Source organism: Marmota marmota, unplaced genomic scaffold, assembly GCF_001458135.2.
Source record: "Marmota marmota marmota unplaced genomic scaffold, marMar, whole genome shotgun sequence".
NCBI classification, from domain to species: Eukaryota; Metazoa; Chordata; class Mammalia; order Rodentia; family Sciuridae; genus Marmota; species Marmota marmota.
In genome coordinates, this window is record NW_025999999.1 from 5,736,264 (window position 1) to 5,753,158 (window position 16,895).

The 16,895-nt window shown below is 43.5% G+C and overlaps 1 protein-coding gene and 1 long non-coding RNA gene across 3 annotated transcripts; one reads left to right on the forward strand and one right to left on the reverse strand.

The window, feature by feature from the left end:
• LOC107149798 (acyl-CoA desaturase 1-like) lies at positions 1–14,830 on the forward strand. Its single transcript, XM_015494653.2, has 6 exons — positions 1–444; positions 964–1,219; positions 4,373–4,503; positions 5,923–6,128; positions 7,884–8,116; positions 10,870–14,830. Exons 1-6 carry the CDS (start codon positions 421–423, stop codon positions 11,067–11,069), a joined length of 1,050 nt encoding a protein of 349 aa, XP_015350139.1. The 5' UTR covers positions 1–420; the 3' UTR covers positions 11,070–14,830.
• LOC125617973 lies at positions 14,540–16,679 on the reverse strand. Of its 2 annotated transcripts, none has more exons than XR_007349108.1 (2): positions 15,657–16,679; positions 14,540–14,916 (listed from the first exon to the last, which is right to left on the reverse strand). It is a non-coding gene; the product is annotated as an uncharacterized LOC125617973 (long non-coding RNA). The 2 variants fall into 2 exon arrangements; XR_007349109.1 differs by having other exon boundaries at positions 15,691–15,743.
• Between the last annotated feature and the right edge of the window lie 216 nt (positions 16,680–16,895).

The following is a 16,895-nucleotide window of genomic DNA, read 5'->3' on the forward strand; positions in this document are numbered from 1 at the left end:
GTCCCATTTGCATTTCGCAGAGGAAGGAGCTAGGGAGGCGCGCTGTAGGAGTCTGCAGCATCCCTGCGCTGTGATTCTTGTGGGTACTGCTTTCTGTCCCTTACCATCTCCTGCCATCATCTCCACGCAGAGCTTCCGCGTCCAGGTAGCTCTGCGCACTTTGCCCCTTGTTCAACGAATAAAAGGTGCCTGAGTTAATACCGGGCATCGTCATCCCCTGTCAGCTCTACCCCTTAAATTTCGCCAGGGGAGATCAGCGCATAGCGGGTGGGCCTGCACAGCCATCCCGCGTGCAACAGCATAGTATTACGAGCGCAGCTCCACCGATCGCTGAGCCGAAGTCCACCCTCAGTCTCAGCTGTGCCAAATTCGCTCCGCAGCCTCAGCCCCGGGAGCGTGATCCCAGCACCCGAGAGCCAGATGCCCACCCACATGCTGCAGGAGGTGAGCGTCCCAGAAGTGGCCTCCGTCCCGCGGCCAGAACTGAGGGTCCTTTAGGCTATTGGTTGGTGGGAAGACAGTTAAGAGCTCCTGGACTGGGCCACATTTCCAGAGTTCTGCAGACCTCGGTTGATTAGGGGTGTGGATTGTAATGTGAAGGATGGATTCGCCAAAGTTTTTTCCTTTAAGTTTTAAAGTAAAGAAAAATCTGATTGTGGAATTTCATTTTTGTGTTACTAGGTGAAGAGTGTTCTCTCTCTCTCTCTCTCTCTCTCTCTCTCTCTCTCTCTCTCTCTCTTTCTCTCTCCTGCTCCTTCACCTGCAGATTTCTCTTCCAATCTATCTGCACATTTTTTAGGGAAACTTCCCCTCTGTTCCTTCTTGGGGTACATACAACACTCGTGTATCCTGGGCACTGGGGCAGGGGCATGTACTGTACACTCCCCCTCAGCTGCATTAGAGAGTAAAGTGCCCCTCCTGCCAACAAGCAATCTCCTCACTCTCCACTTCCTCTCCTTACAGATCTCTAGCTCCTATACCACTACCACCACCATCACAGCACCTCCCAAGGAGGAGAAGACACTTACAAACCTAGAAGAAGACATCCGCCCTGAAATAAAAGATGACATATATGACCCCAGCTACCAGGATGCAGAGGGCCCTAGGCCCAAGCTTGAGTATGTCTGGAGAAACATCATCCTCATGGGTCTGCTGCACCTGGGAGCCCTGTATGGGGTCACACTGGTTCCCACTTCCAAGTTCTACACTTGGCTCTGGGGTAAGCAGGGTCCCTTGTCCTGAGCAAGTACCTCAGATTTCTCACTGGTCTTTGATAAGGTGGAGTCTCCACTGAGCAGCAACCACTCTTTATTCAGGTTTTGACAGCCATAAGTCTTTGGTTGCCTGAGAGACTGACTGGGCTGGGGATAGAAACCCTAGTAGGATTAAGATGCAAGAGAGACAGTTGTCTGGGTCCCTTCCTGGGAAGTAAACATTGAGACGAGATGCAAGGGGGCTTTGGGGTATAGATAAGTGAAAGAGAGTTTACTGTCCTAGAACTCAACATTTCTGTTTGAGTCATTTATTTGAATGCCTGTCTCTGTCCTGCTTCCCACGAGTCCACTACCTGAGAGTTATGGGAACCCTGGTTTTATCGGTTGCAGGTTGAACATAGACAGGAGATAAAGCCAATGGAAACTGCTCAGGAGGAGAGATCATAATAAAGCATTGAACACCAAAGGTGGTTATCCACAAAACTATTTTAACTTGACCATTTGGCTAGACCAACCTTTTCTATCATAGGGTAGAATAGCAAGGCTCCTATATGACCCAAGTTGCACAGATGTGTTGCTGTCAGGTAGGTCTCCTGGGGACAGCAAATTTCAGTCAAAGAAATGTTCTTAGAATGACAGAGGTTGCAGAATGTTTCATCCTCAGCCCACAAGCTCCTTCCCTTCTCTCCAGATGCCATGTAACGACAAGAACCCAGCACTTTCTAATACTAATTTTCCCTGGCACCTACCCATTCTTCCTTGGAAGGGACAGCCAGGCCAGAGAATAGAACCTTGAGCAGCCTCAGCCTCCAATTGCCAATTCATCTCTGAGCTGTCTTTTTATCAATTCTTTCCCAGATCCCATGGCTCGGGGCTGTTAGCAGGTCTGTCCCCTGGATCAATGAATGCACTTTGCAAGTAGATTCACCTCTGCCCCTGAGGCTGAGTTAGGAAGGGAGAGTAGGAAGCTCTTGAGACCTAGAGGCAGAATTACTGCTCTCTGTTGGGAGAGTCAGGACCTGCTCTCCAAAAGACAATCAGAGGTTTTCTGGAGCAGTCTCAGGTGTGAGGAATTTTCTAGCAGTTGTCTTGGGAGGGTAGCAGTGTAGAGTTGGTTGGCAGGTATTAGATGGTACCCCACTGCCCAACCTGAGCTCTTAGGTGTTATAAGTGGTGAGATCTGATCCCTTGAGTTTTGTCTTGGAAAATTCTCCAGGTGCCATGCAACTGAAATGATGTCCATTCTTAGGATGGAACTCTTTCCATGTACCAAGAGGGGAAAATACTACCTTGTAAGGATTAGAAATGTCATATTCTTTAGGTCACTGTGTGTCATCCCAGAATTTCTCCTAGATCATCTATTTCAAGAGCCTTCTTTCTCTGAGTACTATAGAAGAGTCCTCAAGCCAGGGTTGAATAGCTATCTCTGGCAAAACTTAGGGCTGAAGGGTAAAGCTTCTACTTCTCAGGGCAGAGTTATGAGATGCTGCTTAGCCATCAGTGTGGACACTGTCATTTCCAGAGTATGGGGGTGGGGAGGGAGAACAAATCTAATTGACTGAAACTTCTATTTGACGTATTGACAGGTATGGAGAGAACAGGCACCAGAGTGACTGGGATCTTGTTACAGTTCCCCTGTTAAAATGAGATGACATGTGCTTTTTTGGAAACAATGGGCCAGAGCCATCCACACCATGAAACCCTAGATGCTCCCTTGCCTCTTGTCTAAGTGCTTCTGCTTTGCCCAAAGCCAATGTCTTCTTTGGTGGTTGCAGGGATCTAGCTCCACTCTGGTTTATTCTGGTACAGATGGAGTGAGACACTGTATCAGGGAAGAAGATCTCAATCACCACTTGGCCAGAGGGCCTAAGTTACCTGGGTCCTCAAGCCCAGAACAAAGGGAATGTGGCCAGAACTTTCCATAGACAGTCACTGTCTGGGTGGCTCTCCTAGGAATCCTAAGGAGGAGCAGGATAGGGAATAGTAGGCAGGAGAAAGAGAGGAGGAGGCTCTTTAGAAAACTGTTATCCCTGTCTGTAGAAGAACTAGAACAATTTGTTACAATGTGCTGTCTTGAACCACAACTAAATGTGATCCCTGAAGATCCATAGTTGTACCTGCCAGGTCAGAATGAAACATTGCTAATAGTTTCTCCCAAGCCTCAGCCCCTGGTTCCCTACCCTCCTTTCCCCAGGAAAGATCATATCTGGCACCTCCTTAGTCTGCAAACTAAAGGAAACTGAGGAAGGATGATGTTAGTATTCCTCTCCCAGCTTTGAACATTCTCAGCTATGTTTCAAATTAGCATTGATTTGTGAGAATCTGGTTGAAAGAGCAACATTGCAAAGGAGAGACCTGGAAATTGGGCATAGTTCTAGAGGGCGGAAGGCTGAGATAGAACAAGAACTTCTTGTTGACACACAAAGCCTAGCTTTAGACCATGGCTTCAGTTTTCCTAGCCAAGTGATGCTTGATAAACAGGTATCCTCTAAAGCATCTATTTCCTCACTTGCAAGGTGCCTGTGTCGGTAATAACCCTCTCAAGGTGTGCTGTAAATATGAAATGCTCACATCTATGGTAAATCTTGAACCATATATAACTGTGCAGGGCTGACTTTTTCAGGGCTGCACTTCTTGGTACAATATTGAAAAGCTTTTATACCAGCTGGTCGCCACAGCTCTGCATCCCCTACAATTTTGGGTTCTTCCAGTTTAATAGCACCAAGATAGCTCTGGTTGCTATTTTTAGAAAACTCTTGCTCATGGGTTTTAAGCTTTGTAGGAGTAGTCTGGGACTCTGAAACTTTAGATAAGCTCAGTTAAGGTCAAAAGACATAACCTTGAATAATGCCCCTGGACACAGACAATGACAGTGACTCAGTGATGAGAGACTTATTCCTCTCTTGCTGTCCTGCCTTCCTAGTTCCTGGGAATCCTTAGCTTGTTTCCATTCCTACATGGAGAGGATGGAAAATGATGATATTTTCTCAGTAGTAACAGTTATGAGGCCTCAGATGTCAAATCATCCCTATGGTTCAGGGGAAGCAGATCCTCACCCAAAGCCTAAAGCACACACAGGCTCTAGCATTAGGAGAGCAATTTGACATGCCTTTATGGACTTGCCTGTTGGTGACTCCTGCACTGTCTTGTCCTGGCAGCCTATGCATACTATTTAGTGAGTGCCTTGGGCATCACTGCAGGAGCTCATCGCCTGTGGAGCCACCGAAGTTACAAAGCGCGGCTGCCCCTGCGGCTCTTCCTGATCATTGCCAACACCATGGCGTTCCAGGTAAGAAGCTGGTGCTGCTCAGCTGTCAGTCCATAGTTAATCCAAGGTGGAATGGAGGGGATCTGTGCCTGGAGAGGAAGCCCCAGCAGGGCAGTCATTGACCTTTCCAGTCTTCTGAGGTCCTCTCAAATGAGACACTGCTTAGATTTTTCAAACACAGAACTCTTCAGAATCACTAGGAAGGGAAATAGCGGGGGTCACTATATAAATCTGTAAAGGTATAGGGTCATTATACACTCTAAGTTCCCTGTGTTCTCACACAATGTGGCCAATCATAAAGGATGACAACTCATAAGCCAGACATTGAGCCTTGTTTTCTGGCCAGACACTGGATAATAAACTTATGCTTCAAGGGCTCTATCTTGGAATCTTGCTACAATTTCATTAAAATTAGTCTCATTGACTCAGGAATGCTGTTGTTTCAGGTAATAAGAGCAAACATCCCTATATCCTGACTGTGATAATCACTTCACATAGGTTAACTCATTAAGTCCTTACACACCTTAGGGGTAGGTCCTATTTTTATCCCAAATTTGCAGATGAGGAAACTGAGTCATTGAGAGGTTGGATGGACTGACCTTCTGGTCCCATCTGGGGCTGCCATGCTAGCTGAGCCAAATAGTAAGGTCAATTGTAGGACAAATTTATAACAAACAGGTGGAAAGGAGGGGACTTTTATACCTATTAAGTTATAGCAATGGGCACAGGATAGCTGGTAGTATGGAGCTTAGTTTGTCACAAGAAGAAACTAGAAAACTGTGTTAAGCCCCTTTGTCTTGGCCATATCTGAGGTCTTAACTATATCTGCATAATCATCTTTGCCCTAGCACCCTACCTGATGATGCTTGTGGGGTCAAGGGAAGGAGGAGAATTTAGTATATTCTGGAAGAAAAGGAAGAGTCCCACACAAGCAAGAAGACCTCTGGAAATGTGGTCATGGTCATGAGTTTCATGCTGCTCTTAGGTTGGATGAGCTATGACTTGTGAAGGCATCAGGACAGAGCTCTCCAGAACCTTATCTACAGAATAGGACCTGAGGCCACCTGCTTCATACTTCTCCATGCCCCTTGTGTGGGCACCCCTTGAGGACCTTGTCCCTCATTCTTTGATAGAAGAATTGCAATGTTCTTTCTTAAGGAAATGAACATTGTGATTTACCTACATCCTCCCCACCATATAACATTCAGGAAGCAGCAGTGCTGTTCTTGTGGTCTGGGACTGTAAGTCGCTTTTCTGCACAGGCTCCAGGGAAGTGTGCAGAAGAGGGCAGGTCCCTTCATTTCTCCTTTGGAGCCAGACTCTTGGGGACTCTGTGAGGTTAGGCTGAGAGCCTTGGGCCCTTGCAGACATCTAGGCATTGGACTTTTCCCAAGAGGGCGTCCTTCCTCAGGCCTGTGTTCCTCTTCTCTGTCCCTCCAGAACGATGTTTATGAATGGGCCCGAGATCACCGCGCCCACCACAAGTTCTCAGAAACAGATGCGGACCCTCACAACTCCCGCCGTGGCTTCTTCTTCTCTCACGTGGGTTGGCTGCTGGTGCGCAAACATCCAGCTGTCAAAGAGAAGGGGGGATCTCTGGACCTGTCTGACCTAAAAGCTGAGAAGTTGGTGATGTTCCAGAGGAGGTGAGCTAAGGGAAGATGGGGCTGGGGATGTGGCCCTAGGCATCTGGGATTTGGGAACCCAACCTTTTCTCTTAACTCTTACAAAATAAAGTTGAGAATTTACTGGTTTTGTAAGTTCAAATCACTTATGGCCTTTATCTCTGAGCTATCTTGATGAAATCAGTTAAATGCAACAAATCTTTCCTGACTGGAATAGTCACGGACACAAAAATGAAGGTTGTTAAGACCTCCCCTTCTAAGAATTTGTTGTCTGTTGGGGTGGAGGGATAAGGCAAGTACCCAAACCACCATAATAGGAGGCAATTTATGGTCTGCACTAGGAGAGGTATGGCGTGAGGGTCCGTGCTCAGTGTGGATGCTGGGAGCCATTAGCCAAGTAGGTATGACAATTTCCTTGCCAGCGTACCCCATGTTGCAGTGACATTGAATGTAGGTGACCTTGCTCAAGGACCAGGGCGGATTAGGGTGTTCCCGGTTTAGGATAATCGGGTTTAGGGCGTTCCAGGTTTAAGATTATTCCTACTGGGAATAGGGTGTATCCTGCTGCCTGAGTTCCCCTTGAGTTCTCAGTGGAGGTGGATTTGGGCAGAGAACGTGGATTTCCCCAGAACGTGATTGTAGACGGCTGGTGTGAGTTCGGGAATAAAGAGTTGCTGTTTGAATCTACAAGCTGTGTGGTGGCTCGTGATTGTGTGCCCAGCCAGACTGCGGCATTTGTGCCCAGCCAGACTGCGGCATGTGGACATGAGAAAAAGGGTTATGAATGAAGTAGTATCAGAATCCATCCATGGAGAGAGACTTTCACAAGTATGTGTGAGCAGGGACAGCACAAAAAGAAAGAATGGAATAGGCCAAAGTCTCAAGCATGTTCTTGAAGAACGTCCTTCTGCCTAACATGTAGGGCAGGGCAAGAAAAAGGACTTGACACAGACTCAAAATTTTATTCAGCAAACAGAATGGTTTCTTCATCAGCAATGTGACACAGTCAGAAGTGTGCTTCAGAGAGGATGCTCTTGTGCAAGTGAAAGTAACTACTGAGCCAGAGAGATGAGAGGCAGGGACACAGGTTAGACAAGAAGAGGGGCCATGGTGGGGAAGTAGTGGCAGCGATAGAAAGGAGTTAGAGGTAGGTATGTCAGTGACATACAAGTCATAGATGTGACTGCTAAAGGGAGGTAGGCAATCCATTCCCTTGAAGTGTCAATGGCTTGGTTTTCATGGGAGTAGAGTATAGGTCAGGGCCTCTGGAGGGACAGAGACCTGCAGGTGGCCAAGGACACTTGGTGTGCCTCCTGAGGGAAAAGCAGAGCAAAGAGTTAGGCAGTGGTAGCAGCAAATGGAGTCAAGGCCCCTAATGTAGACTGTGTGCCAAAGGTCTTGGTGGCAAGCTAAAGATCCTAAGGCAAATGGACAATAGCACAGGCAGCAAAACTCTGCTGATGAGTTTGAGATTTGACTCTCACTTGTTTGATCAACGTGGCCTTATGGTCCCATTAAAGATGAAAGAACTTCTTATCAGGAGACAGGTAATCCAATCTTCACTTCACTTGCTAGTGGGGTGGTCCTAGAAAAGTCATTTAAGGTATTCACATTACCCCATCTAAAGTCGAAGGTACTATTATATACTCAAGTATTTCCACTCCATTTCCTCATGCTGGCTTTTGCCACCCTGTTCTCATGGTTTGGAGGAATGACAGCTCAGGTAGGTGTGAGAGTTCTCTCTCTGCAGACTCACTGTGGGATCTCTCAATGTAGGTACTACAAGCCCGCTGTTCTGATGATGTGCTTCATCCTGCCCACACTGGTGCCCTGGTTTTGTTGGGGTGAAACCTTCCTACACAGCTTGTTTGTTGGTACTTTCCTGCGGTACACTGTAGTGGTCAATGCCACCTGGCTGGTGAACAGTGCTGCCCACCTCTATGGAAATCGCCCCTATGACAAGAACGTTAACTCTGGAGAGAATGTCCTGGTTTCCCTGGGAGCTGTGGGTAAGTCACCAATGCCTAACAAAACCGCATCCAGTAGTCTGCTTTTGGGGGTATTTGGCTAGGAGTCAGAAAAACCTGAATAAAGTGCTTTTATGACCACTTTACCTCTTCCCCTTATTGGGAATTAAACTCAAGTGTGCTCTACATTTTTATTTTGAGGTAGGGTTTCTCTTGCTGGGGCTGGCCTCAAACTTATGATCCTCCTGTCTCAGCTTCCCAAGTCTCTGGGATTATTGGCATATACAACCATGCCTGGCTTTTGTAACACCTTTAAAACTCATTTTTTTTTAAACTATAAAACTGGGGTGGGGGCAATATATTGGAAAACCCTTATAAGAATCAGGCAACAACTCTTATATAAATAGAAAGGGTGAAAATTAATACTACTTTCAATGTGAAGTTGTAAAACAGTATCTAAATGCTGCCTGTAATGAGTTTTCCCTTTTTTTGGCATCTCTGAGCAGATCTGTAGTCTTTAGTGTAGAAAATGCTTGGTAGAAAAATAGGGTCACCTTCATGGCTTGTAAGCCTAGTGCTTTATATTTAAATATGAAGAACAAGTATAATTTGGTTCAATAAACTTCCCATATGCCACAGTTATAGTGTTTTGCTTTTTAAATGAATATGCCACACTTTAATGTGTAGGCTATGCCTTATTGTTTAGTGATGCCAGTATGAGGGGCATCAGTGCAATGGTTGCAGGCCTTTACCATCACCTGTCACTCTGTCTCCTCTTGTCCTTTATTGTTAATCTTCTATTGTGTGCTAGAAACTCCCCCTTCCCTGAAGTTGGTTAGGGAATCCTCTGATAGGGCAGGTAACCTTCATCAAAGTTCCTGCTTCTTGATCCAATCTTGACTGCTCTTGAACTTATTTGTCTCTGTAGTTCCATTCCCAATTGCCAGATAAAGAAAAAAGGAGTTCTTCCATCTGCCTTCATGGTTTGCTGTCCTTTTTTCCAAATTAATATAGACTTTGACTGAGACCTGAAGTTGGTTTTCCTTCTGCAGAATCTGTGCCCCTTTCTGCTCATGGATCAAAGCTGTTCTTCATCCAGTAGCATCTTGGCAGTCACCCTGCTCACATGCCTAAGCTCATCACTGCATAGCTCATTTTTCCTCATTAATTTCTTCCTGATATATTCTCAACCCAGACCACATTCACTAGCTTTGTTATGAAATTTTTTTCCTGTCTCTTTTTGACTTCTATACAGCTTTCTGCTCCTTTCAGGAAAATTCTTGCCTGTTCTTACTTTGACTCATCTTTGAAATAAATCACCTACACACTGTCCAAATCTGGGATTTTCATAGAAATAGAATAGTCTAGACTGAGATGTGTCCTGTGTTGTAAATGGAACTCCAGTGAGCTTCCACATCTGCAGGCTCTTTGTGACCCTCTGTTCAAACTAGTTGCCACTATCTTACTTTCTCACATTTGTCATTTGCTTCTGCAAACCTGTTCTTTTGTCCATGTCCCCTCACCCGTTGCTCTCCTCCACTCTTTCCTGCCATTCTCACCTTGTTGGTCTTGACTTACCCCAACAGTCACATGCTCATCCTCTCTGACAAAGCTGACCTTTCTCTAGAGTCTTTTTTCAGCTCTTTGCCCCAGTTGCTCCCATTGACTCTCTCCCCTTTTTCCTTTCCTTGTCTGTGTGTGTGTGTATTTCATTTTAAATCTGATACCTACAGGCATGGTGAGTGCTCACTCAGAGCCTTGCTGTGAAGCCACAGGTGGAAGTGGCAATCCTGGGTCACCCTTAGCCTTGGTGTTATCCCTCCACCTACCAGTGCACACCATGGACAGCCTGGTATACAGAGGGATAGGTACCTTGAGATGCCCAGGTTGGAGTCATTTGCTTGGCAGAACCTCCTTTGATTGCTTGCTATTCTTCTCATTACTGCTATATCTGGGAATGTTTTTATCTACAAAGGGTCCAACAACCTCTATTATCAGGGCTGTTCTTTACCCAGGCCTGATAAGGGCCAGTGTTGTTAGTGTTGGAAGCTGTTGAGAAAGAAGAATCCTGCCAAGAGTTGCCAAACATTTTACCAATTACAGAAATTGTCCAGGATCCTAAATTTCTTTATTTTCCGCTACAGTACAGTGAAATGCTCTTCCCAAGAGTTCTCAGAATCTCAGAAGTTGAGAGGTTTTCAGAATGGTTCTGTTTTATTGGTACCTCCTCCAACACATGATTATCTCAGAGAAGTAGGAGCCAGAGTAGCCCACTGAACCAACAGAGGCTGGGAGAATACCTGACCCTGGCTGGGTCTGCTTTCTTCTGGTTTTCCCTGTTGCCATCATTCTATTAGAACCTTCCACCTTTACAGGGACCATTAGTACAGAGTAAAACTTGTGTTTTTTACTCAGTTTTGTAAGAAACACAGCAATGGTTCTTCTTCTGTACCCTCCACTCCCCACCCTAACATGCACAAAAGCAAAGAGCTCAAGGGTCTCAAGCCAGCATTTACTAAAGCTCTGTATTTTCCAATGTAAAATCCTTTCCTAGGATAACTTCTCTTATCCCCTAAGGGAAACTTCTCACCAAGGAAGCCATGGGTGACCAGGCCCTCTTGACTCATTGCTTAGTCTGAGGGCTTCTGTTTGCTTCAAAGTAGAAGACACAGTGTTCATCCACTCATCCACTTATCAGTGGGTTTCTCCGAAGTTCATGGTACTCTGCTATGCAAGAGATATGGAAAACAGCAATCTGCCAAGCTCCCTAACTTCTCCCCTTGGTTTTGTTCCAGGTGAGGGCTTCCACAACTACCACCACTCCTTTCCCTATGACTACTCTGCCAGTGAGTACCGCTGGCACATCAACTTTACTACATTCTTCATTGACTGCATGGCTGCCCTTGGTCTGGCTTATGACCGGAAGAAAGTGTCCAAGGCTGCCATCTTGGCCAGGGTTAAAAGAACTGGAGATGGAAGCTACAAGAGTGCCTGAGTTGTGGGTTGTCCAGATTTCATTTCTAAAGCCATCTGGGCAGAAGTTTAATGTTATGTTAATAACTACTGAGATGTATTACCAGATGCTAAAGTTGATGACCTTAACCCATTCCAGTATTGTATTCTTTTAAAATGCAAAAGGTTTGATAACTTTTTTAGGTAGTACATATTTTAATCAGTAAGATATAAACATTTCTCAATACATACGCTTCCAAACATGTTGCACACTGTAAATACATACATTTTTACATGTCATTTTAAAAAATTATTAATAAATTCTAAAAAAAAACAAAAAGTATTTAAAACAAACAACTCAACTATTATGATAGTACTTTGCTAAACTTATTTCTTCTCTCTACTCTTTCTGTTGTTCTTTGCTTTGTTTGTGTTACCTTCCTTTCTCTTCCTTTTTATAGCCTCCTAACCAACCGATGTTCGGCCACTGGTCTGTGTCACCTTCCAAGCCTAGGCATAATTTCAGGCATCTAAACATAATGATCACTGCCCCAGATAACTCTTTCCTCAATATGTCCTCAGACTCAAGGTAGGTAACTCAAGCTAGACATACAATAAAACCTTCTGAGACATCCTCTGCTAATTATCTTCAGTCTAGGCTTTGCTAGATGGAATAGAGAGATAGCTTGATTTGGCATACAGCTGAAGAGCAGGTATATCATCAGGAAGAGAGATAGTATGAAGAATATGATTTATAAGGATGGTGTTGATATGGGAAAAGAGAAAACAGGAAGCTTTTACAGGGATCAGACCCTGCCTAGCACAGACACTGAGTCCCTTCACACAGCATTTTTCCTGTCTCTCCTGACTCAGTTATGGAGTTTGATGATAGGAAACAACAGCAAATCAATAACTAAGAATAAAGAAGCATTTGTGTAGTTGTAAGAGTGGTCTCTCCTGGAGAAGGACTTTATTTTTTGTTAATAACAAGAAGATGTCTTACTTCATGGGATTAGATTTCAGGTTGGATGTGTTCAATACAACATTACAGCAGCTCAGAGTTTTGAAGATACAATTGGGCCAAACTTAAAAATAAACTGACATAAAATCTTTAATTGAAACATGCAAATGTTTCACTTAGAGTATTACCTCCGAAAAAGAAACTAGCAGTAAAGAAAGAATTTTCTGGGTGGTCTGTTCATTTCACAGATGGACAGGAGATGGAAAAGTTGAGGGACAGCTCTTGCAGGCAGCTATAAGAGATCACTTCCCAAAGGAAGGACTCCAATGGCACATCCAGGGGAGTCAGAAGTTACATAGTAAGTTATTAAGTGTCCTCATGAAATAAGTTTGATGTTAGCTTCATTCATTAGTCTCAGTTTCTCTTAGGATTGAGTGAAAACTAGGCTTCTTCCCACAGTGTTGGACCCCTTCACTCCTTGTTCTGTGACCAGTCTACAAATGCAGGACTGTCTGGGGGACAGGTAGGAATAAATCTCTTAACCACCCTGATTCTGGATTCCTGGCTCTACCTCAGCCGTCTTTTTTCTCTTACCAGTGATGTCTGTTCCCTGACATTTTCTTTTCTCTGGACAGGCAGCCTCCTGTGTATATTTAGGGCAGAGAGGACTTGCTGTCCAGGCGGCTTTCTCCTGCAGACACAATGCTCATTGGCACCAGCCCTGTGTCTCTTCAGCAGGTAGAGTTGACTGCCACTTTCCTGTGGCCTCCAGATCCTCTTCATCTCCACCACAGTGAGTGTACCCCACTCTGACTGCTCTAGGCAAGGCTGGCAGACACTTTAGAAACATCTTTGTCTTGAAGAGGATCCCTTTCATGAGGCATAGCCAAGGCCAGTGCTCACATTTTTCCATTGAGCTGGCCACAGTAAAAAATGGCTTGTTGTCAGTCTCCTCTGGGTCAGAACAGAGAGTGTTCAGCAAAGCAACTTGGGTTAATTGGTGTATGCAGCTAATGGTGCAATACTTTCAAAAAGAAGAAGCGGAAACAGTCTTCTGGGAAGTACAAAAAGGGGGGGCAGTTCCCAAGTGCAACACATTGAAAGGAGTCCCTGCCCTGAAACCAGGATCTGCTGGAAAGCTTGGGCTAAGACGTGGGATCTGAGATGCCAGGAACTTTGTTGAACATTGTATATATTTTTAGAACCTGGGACCTTTCCTGTCCCTGTTCCTCAGTCATCAGTGCAGAAGCCTAACTCTGCTCTTTAGGATTGGCAGCATACAATACCAAATGCTGTTAACTGTTGAGGCCTAGTGGTGTGAGAGAGCAGGACCTTCCTTCCTGTGTTAGTTGTATAGAAGCTATAGGGGCCAGCGTGCACTAAGGCAGCCTTGTCTTTGAGCTGTTCATTAAAGTAGAAAAGAACTTTATAGAAGATCTCTGTAGATCAGATCTACTGACCTGTACCTACCCCTGGAAATGTCTCTTGGCTGATTTTTATTCTATTGGACATCAGATGCCTGCTTTATGATACATGAAGAGCAAACTCAACTTTCTTTTCTAGTCCTGTTCCATGGAACTGATCCATGCAATGTTCATACACAAATGGTACAGACCCCAGGTTGAGGACTGCAGCATATATGTGGGTATGTAGTAGGTAGAGGCATGCCAGTATAGTGAACAACACTTCTTAAGGTTCGAAGCCTCAATTCAAGTAACACAATAATGAGAAACTCTGCTCTTAGCAAGAGTGAGTTTCTAATGGTCCTTACCTTGTGGACATGTTGAAAACTGATTTCTGTGCCTTATCCTTTTTCTAACCCATGTCGCAGGTGAATCTGCCCTCACACTCTTTGAGTAGTCCTTTACTCCTTGAGAGACTATAACAGTGGCCAGTATCAATAAGAGCCTGCCTGGTGGGTTATCAGCAAAGGTATTTGCAGGATTCCTTTCTGGGCTTCATTTTGGAAATTTATGGCTGTTTTTATTAAGTGTTCAAATATGATGGTGGGTGGAAGTAGTTTGAATGTATTTATTATTCTTTAAATGAAATAATGGTGGTAGCACATAAAATAGAAAGTTTCTCCTTGGTTTATTAATATCCTGTGTGTAGTTTCTGACTAGATAGTACAAATAGGCTAGTTTGAAGGGTAAATGAAGTAAGGCAACTGTGTTACACTGGTGGCTAAGATCTTGGCCTCTCTTGTCCCTGTTTTACCAACTTGCTATGTGAGCTTCACTTTTAAACAAACCTATTAATGAGATAAGGTCATTAATCCAGAACCTTCTCAGAAGTCCCATCTCTGAATCTGCTACATTAGGGATTAAGTTTCCAATACATGAACTTTAAGGGACACACTGAAATCATTGCACCAGGCAAGTCATTGAACCAGGCAAGTCACGTAACTATAATGTGCCTCACATTTCCTTTTGTTCAAATGGAGTAATAATACTGACCTACCTCTTAGGCAGTTTAGAGGTTTGACTAAAACTTTTTATTAAGCCTTTGAGATCCTCAACAGAGAAATTCTCAAGCCCTGCAGACTTTTATAGTAGCAGTATCCAGTATGAAATTGACATGCATGTATGTCCTGGATACCATCATGGTTCTCTCAAGAGATTGAACGAGAAGTGGTATATAATGAGTCAGACAAAAATTGAGAATGCATTATCATTGCCATGAAAACATACACAGGATACATTTTCCTTATCTGGGTGGGTTTTTCTTCTTTTTATGTATGTAGTTATTTGTAACCGAAGAATAATTTTTATAATATCAACCCCAAAGCTAGTGGTACTGACCTGAGATTGTGTTTGTTATTAATAAAAGTGAAGTGAATCTGATTGCACTGTGTCTTGGAGCTTATTGGCTGACGTGTAGTCTCCTGGGACCTGTCTCCGTGGTCCATCGTCATGTATGTGTCCTGTACCTTTAAAAGGAAAAACCCCAAAACAAACAAACAAAAACAGTAGAGTCACATCCCCAGTAATCTGCCCTGCCCTTCCTAAGGGTAATTTATGTTAACTGTTCAGCAATTCTGGGCAGCAGAAAAGAAGATGTCTGTTCCTATTAAATTGAACACCATTTTTTCCCTCATCCCTAGAGGGAAAACAAGGATATTGGGGGGGGGAAAAAAAAGTCCATCAGAACAGGAAAAGAAGAACCATCTAAATTGGACAGAAAGAAGGAAAACTATCTCTTTTTGAAGATGTTATGACATGCACATGGAAAATCCAAAAGAATACACACAACTTTTACTGAAGCTAATAAATTCAGTAATGTTGCAAGATACATTAGCAATATGCAAAAATCAGTTGTATTTCTCTAAACAAGTAATGAACACACTAAAAATGAAACTAAAGAAAGACTTCTATAACAGCATCATAAAGAATAAAATAAATAGAAATAAACTCAACAAAAGAAGTCAACAGTATGGTACACTGAAAATTACAAAATGGTATTGAAAGAAATTGAAGGAGGCCTAAATAAATACAAAGAAAGTCCATGTTAATAGACTGGAAGACTCAGTATTGTTAAGATAATAATATTCCTGAAGCTGATCTACAGATTCAATTTCCACCAGGCGACCAGCACGCTGGTTTCATTAAAGAGGTTCGTGGCATATAAGTTAACTAGTGAGATCAAAATAAAACACACAGACTCAATTACCTTTTTCTATGACCAGGTCCGAAATGGCTCTCACCTCTCTGGCTTTCACCTTGAACCAGCCGGTAGGGCAGCAAGGCTTACTCAGGGCTAGCAGGAGAGAGAGAGAGCACGCCAGGGAGTGGCCTTTTATTGGGGAATAAGAAATTCAGGGGAAAATTCCATCCAATGAAGGTTGAGGGGGGGCAGCATTCCAAGGTCAGGGTCAGTGATTGGCCTCAGGATCAGTGGTCAGTCACACCCCCACATGGACAGGCTCTCGCACCTGGAGAGGGTAGGGATAGCTCCGACACAGTTTGGCCAGAATGCCTCACACCCAATCCGGGAGGTGCCCAATCACATTCGAGAATGGCTTCCCACATCAATTGTCATCAAATTCTGACTTTTTAAAAGAAAATTTGACATGCTCATTCTAAAAGTCATAGGGAAATTTGTGGTATTGAGAATAGCCACCAAAAAAAAACCACCTTGCTATACAAATTCAAAGTTAGAGGACTGATACTTTCTGATTTCAAAATTACTTCTGAGGGTCCATAGTGAAGATAATGTGATATAACACTGGCATATAAACACATAAATCAGTAGAATGGAATTAAGAGTGTAGGTATAAACCCATACATCTAGGGTCAGTTATTTTTTTATAAGAGTATGCAGACAATTCAACAAGGAAAAAATAACATTTTTTAACAAGTGTTGCTGGGATAACTAGATATCTATATGCAAAGGAATGCTGGCCCACTAACTCATACCATATATAAATATTAACCCCAAATGAATCAGCTAATACTACAAAACTCTGAGGAGAAAACATAGATGTAGATACCTAGCATCTTGAATTAGACTGTGGTCTCTCAGATATGACATCAAAAGACAAAAAAAAAAGAAAAAGAGATAATTTGGACTTCATCAGAATTAATAACTGTCCCTTCAAGAGATGCTACCAAAACATTGAAAATGTAACTCACTCAATAGGAGAAAATATTAGCAAATCTTTTATTAGATAAGAGACTAGAACTCAAATTAGAAGAGGAGTACTTACAATTCAACAACAACAAAAAAACCTAATTTTAAAGGAGACAAAGTGTTTTTGTTAGTTTTTGTAATGATGCATAGTAATTGTATAGAGTTGTGGCAAATTTGTATATGCATATAACATAACTTAATCAACTCCACTCTTCAGTACCTCCCATTATTCTCCTGTCCTCCATTAGATCAAGTATTTGAATACACATTTCTACAAAG

Bases quoted from the DNA above. Each gene is read 5' to 3' on its own strand.
- LOC107149798 (XM_015494653.2), top strand. From the start codon at position 421: ATGCCCACCCACATGCTGCAGGAG. The intron at 445-963 runs GTGAGCGTCCCA...CTCTCCTTACAG, and splicing joins CCACCCACATGCTGCAGGAG to ATCTCTAGCTCCTATACCAC. The intron at 1,220-4,372 runs GTAAGCAGGGTC...TTGTCCTGGCAG, and splicing joins GTTCTACACTTGGCTCTGGG to CCTATGCATACTATTTAGTG.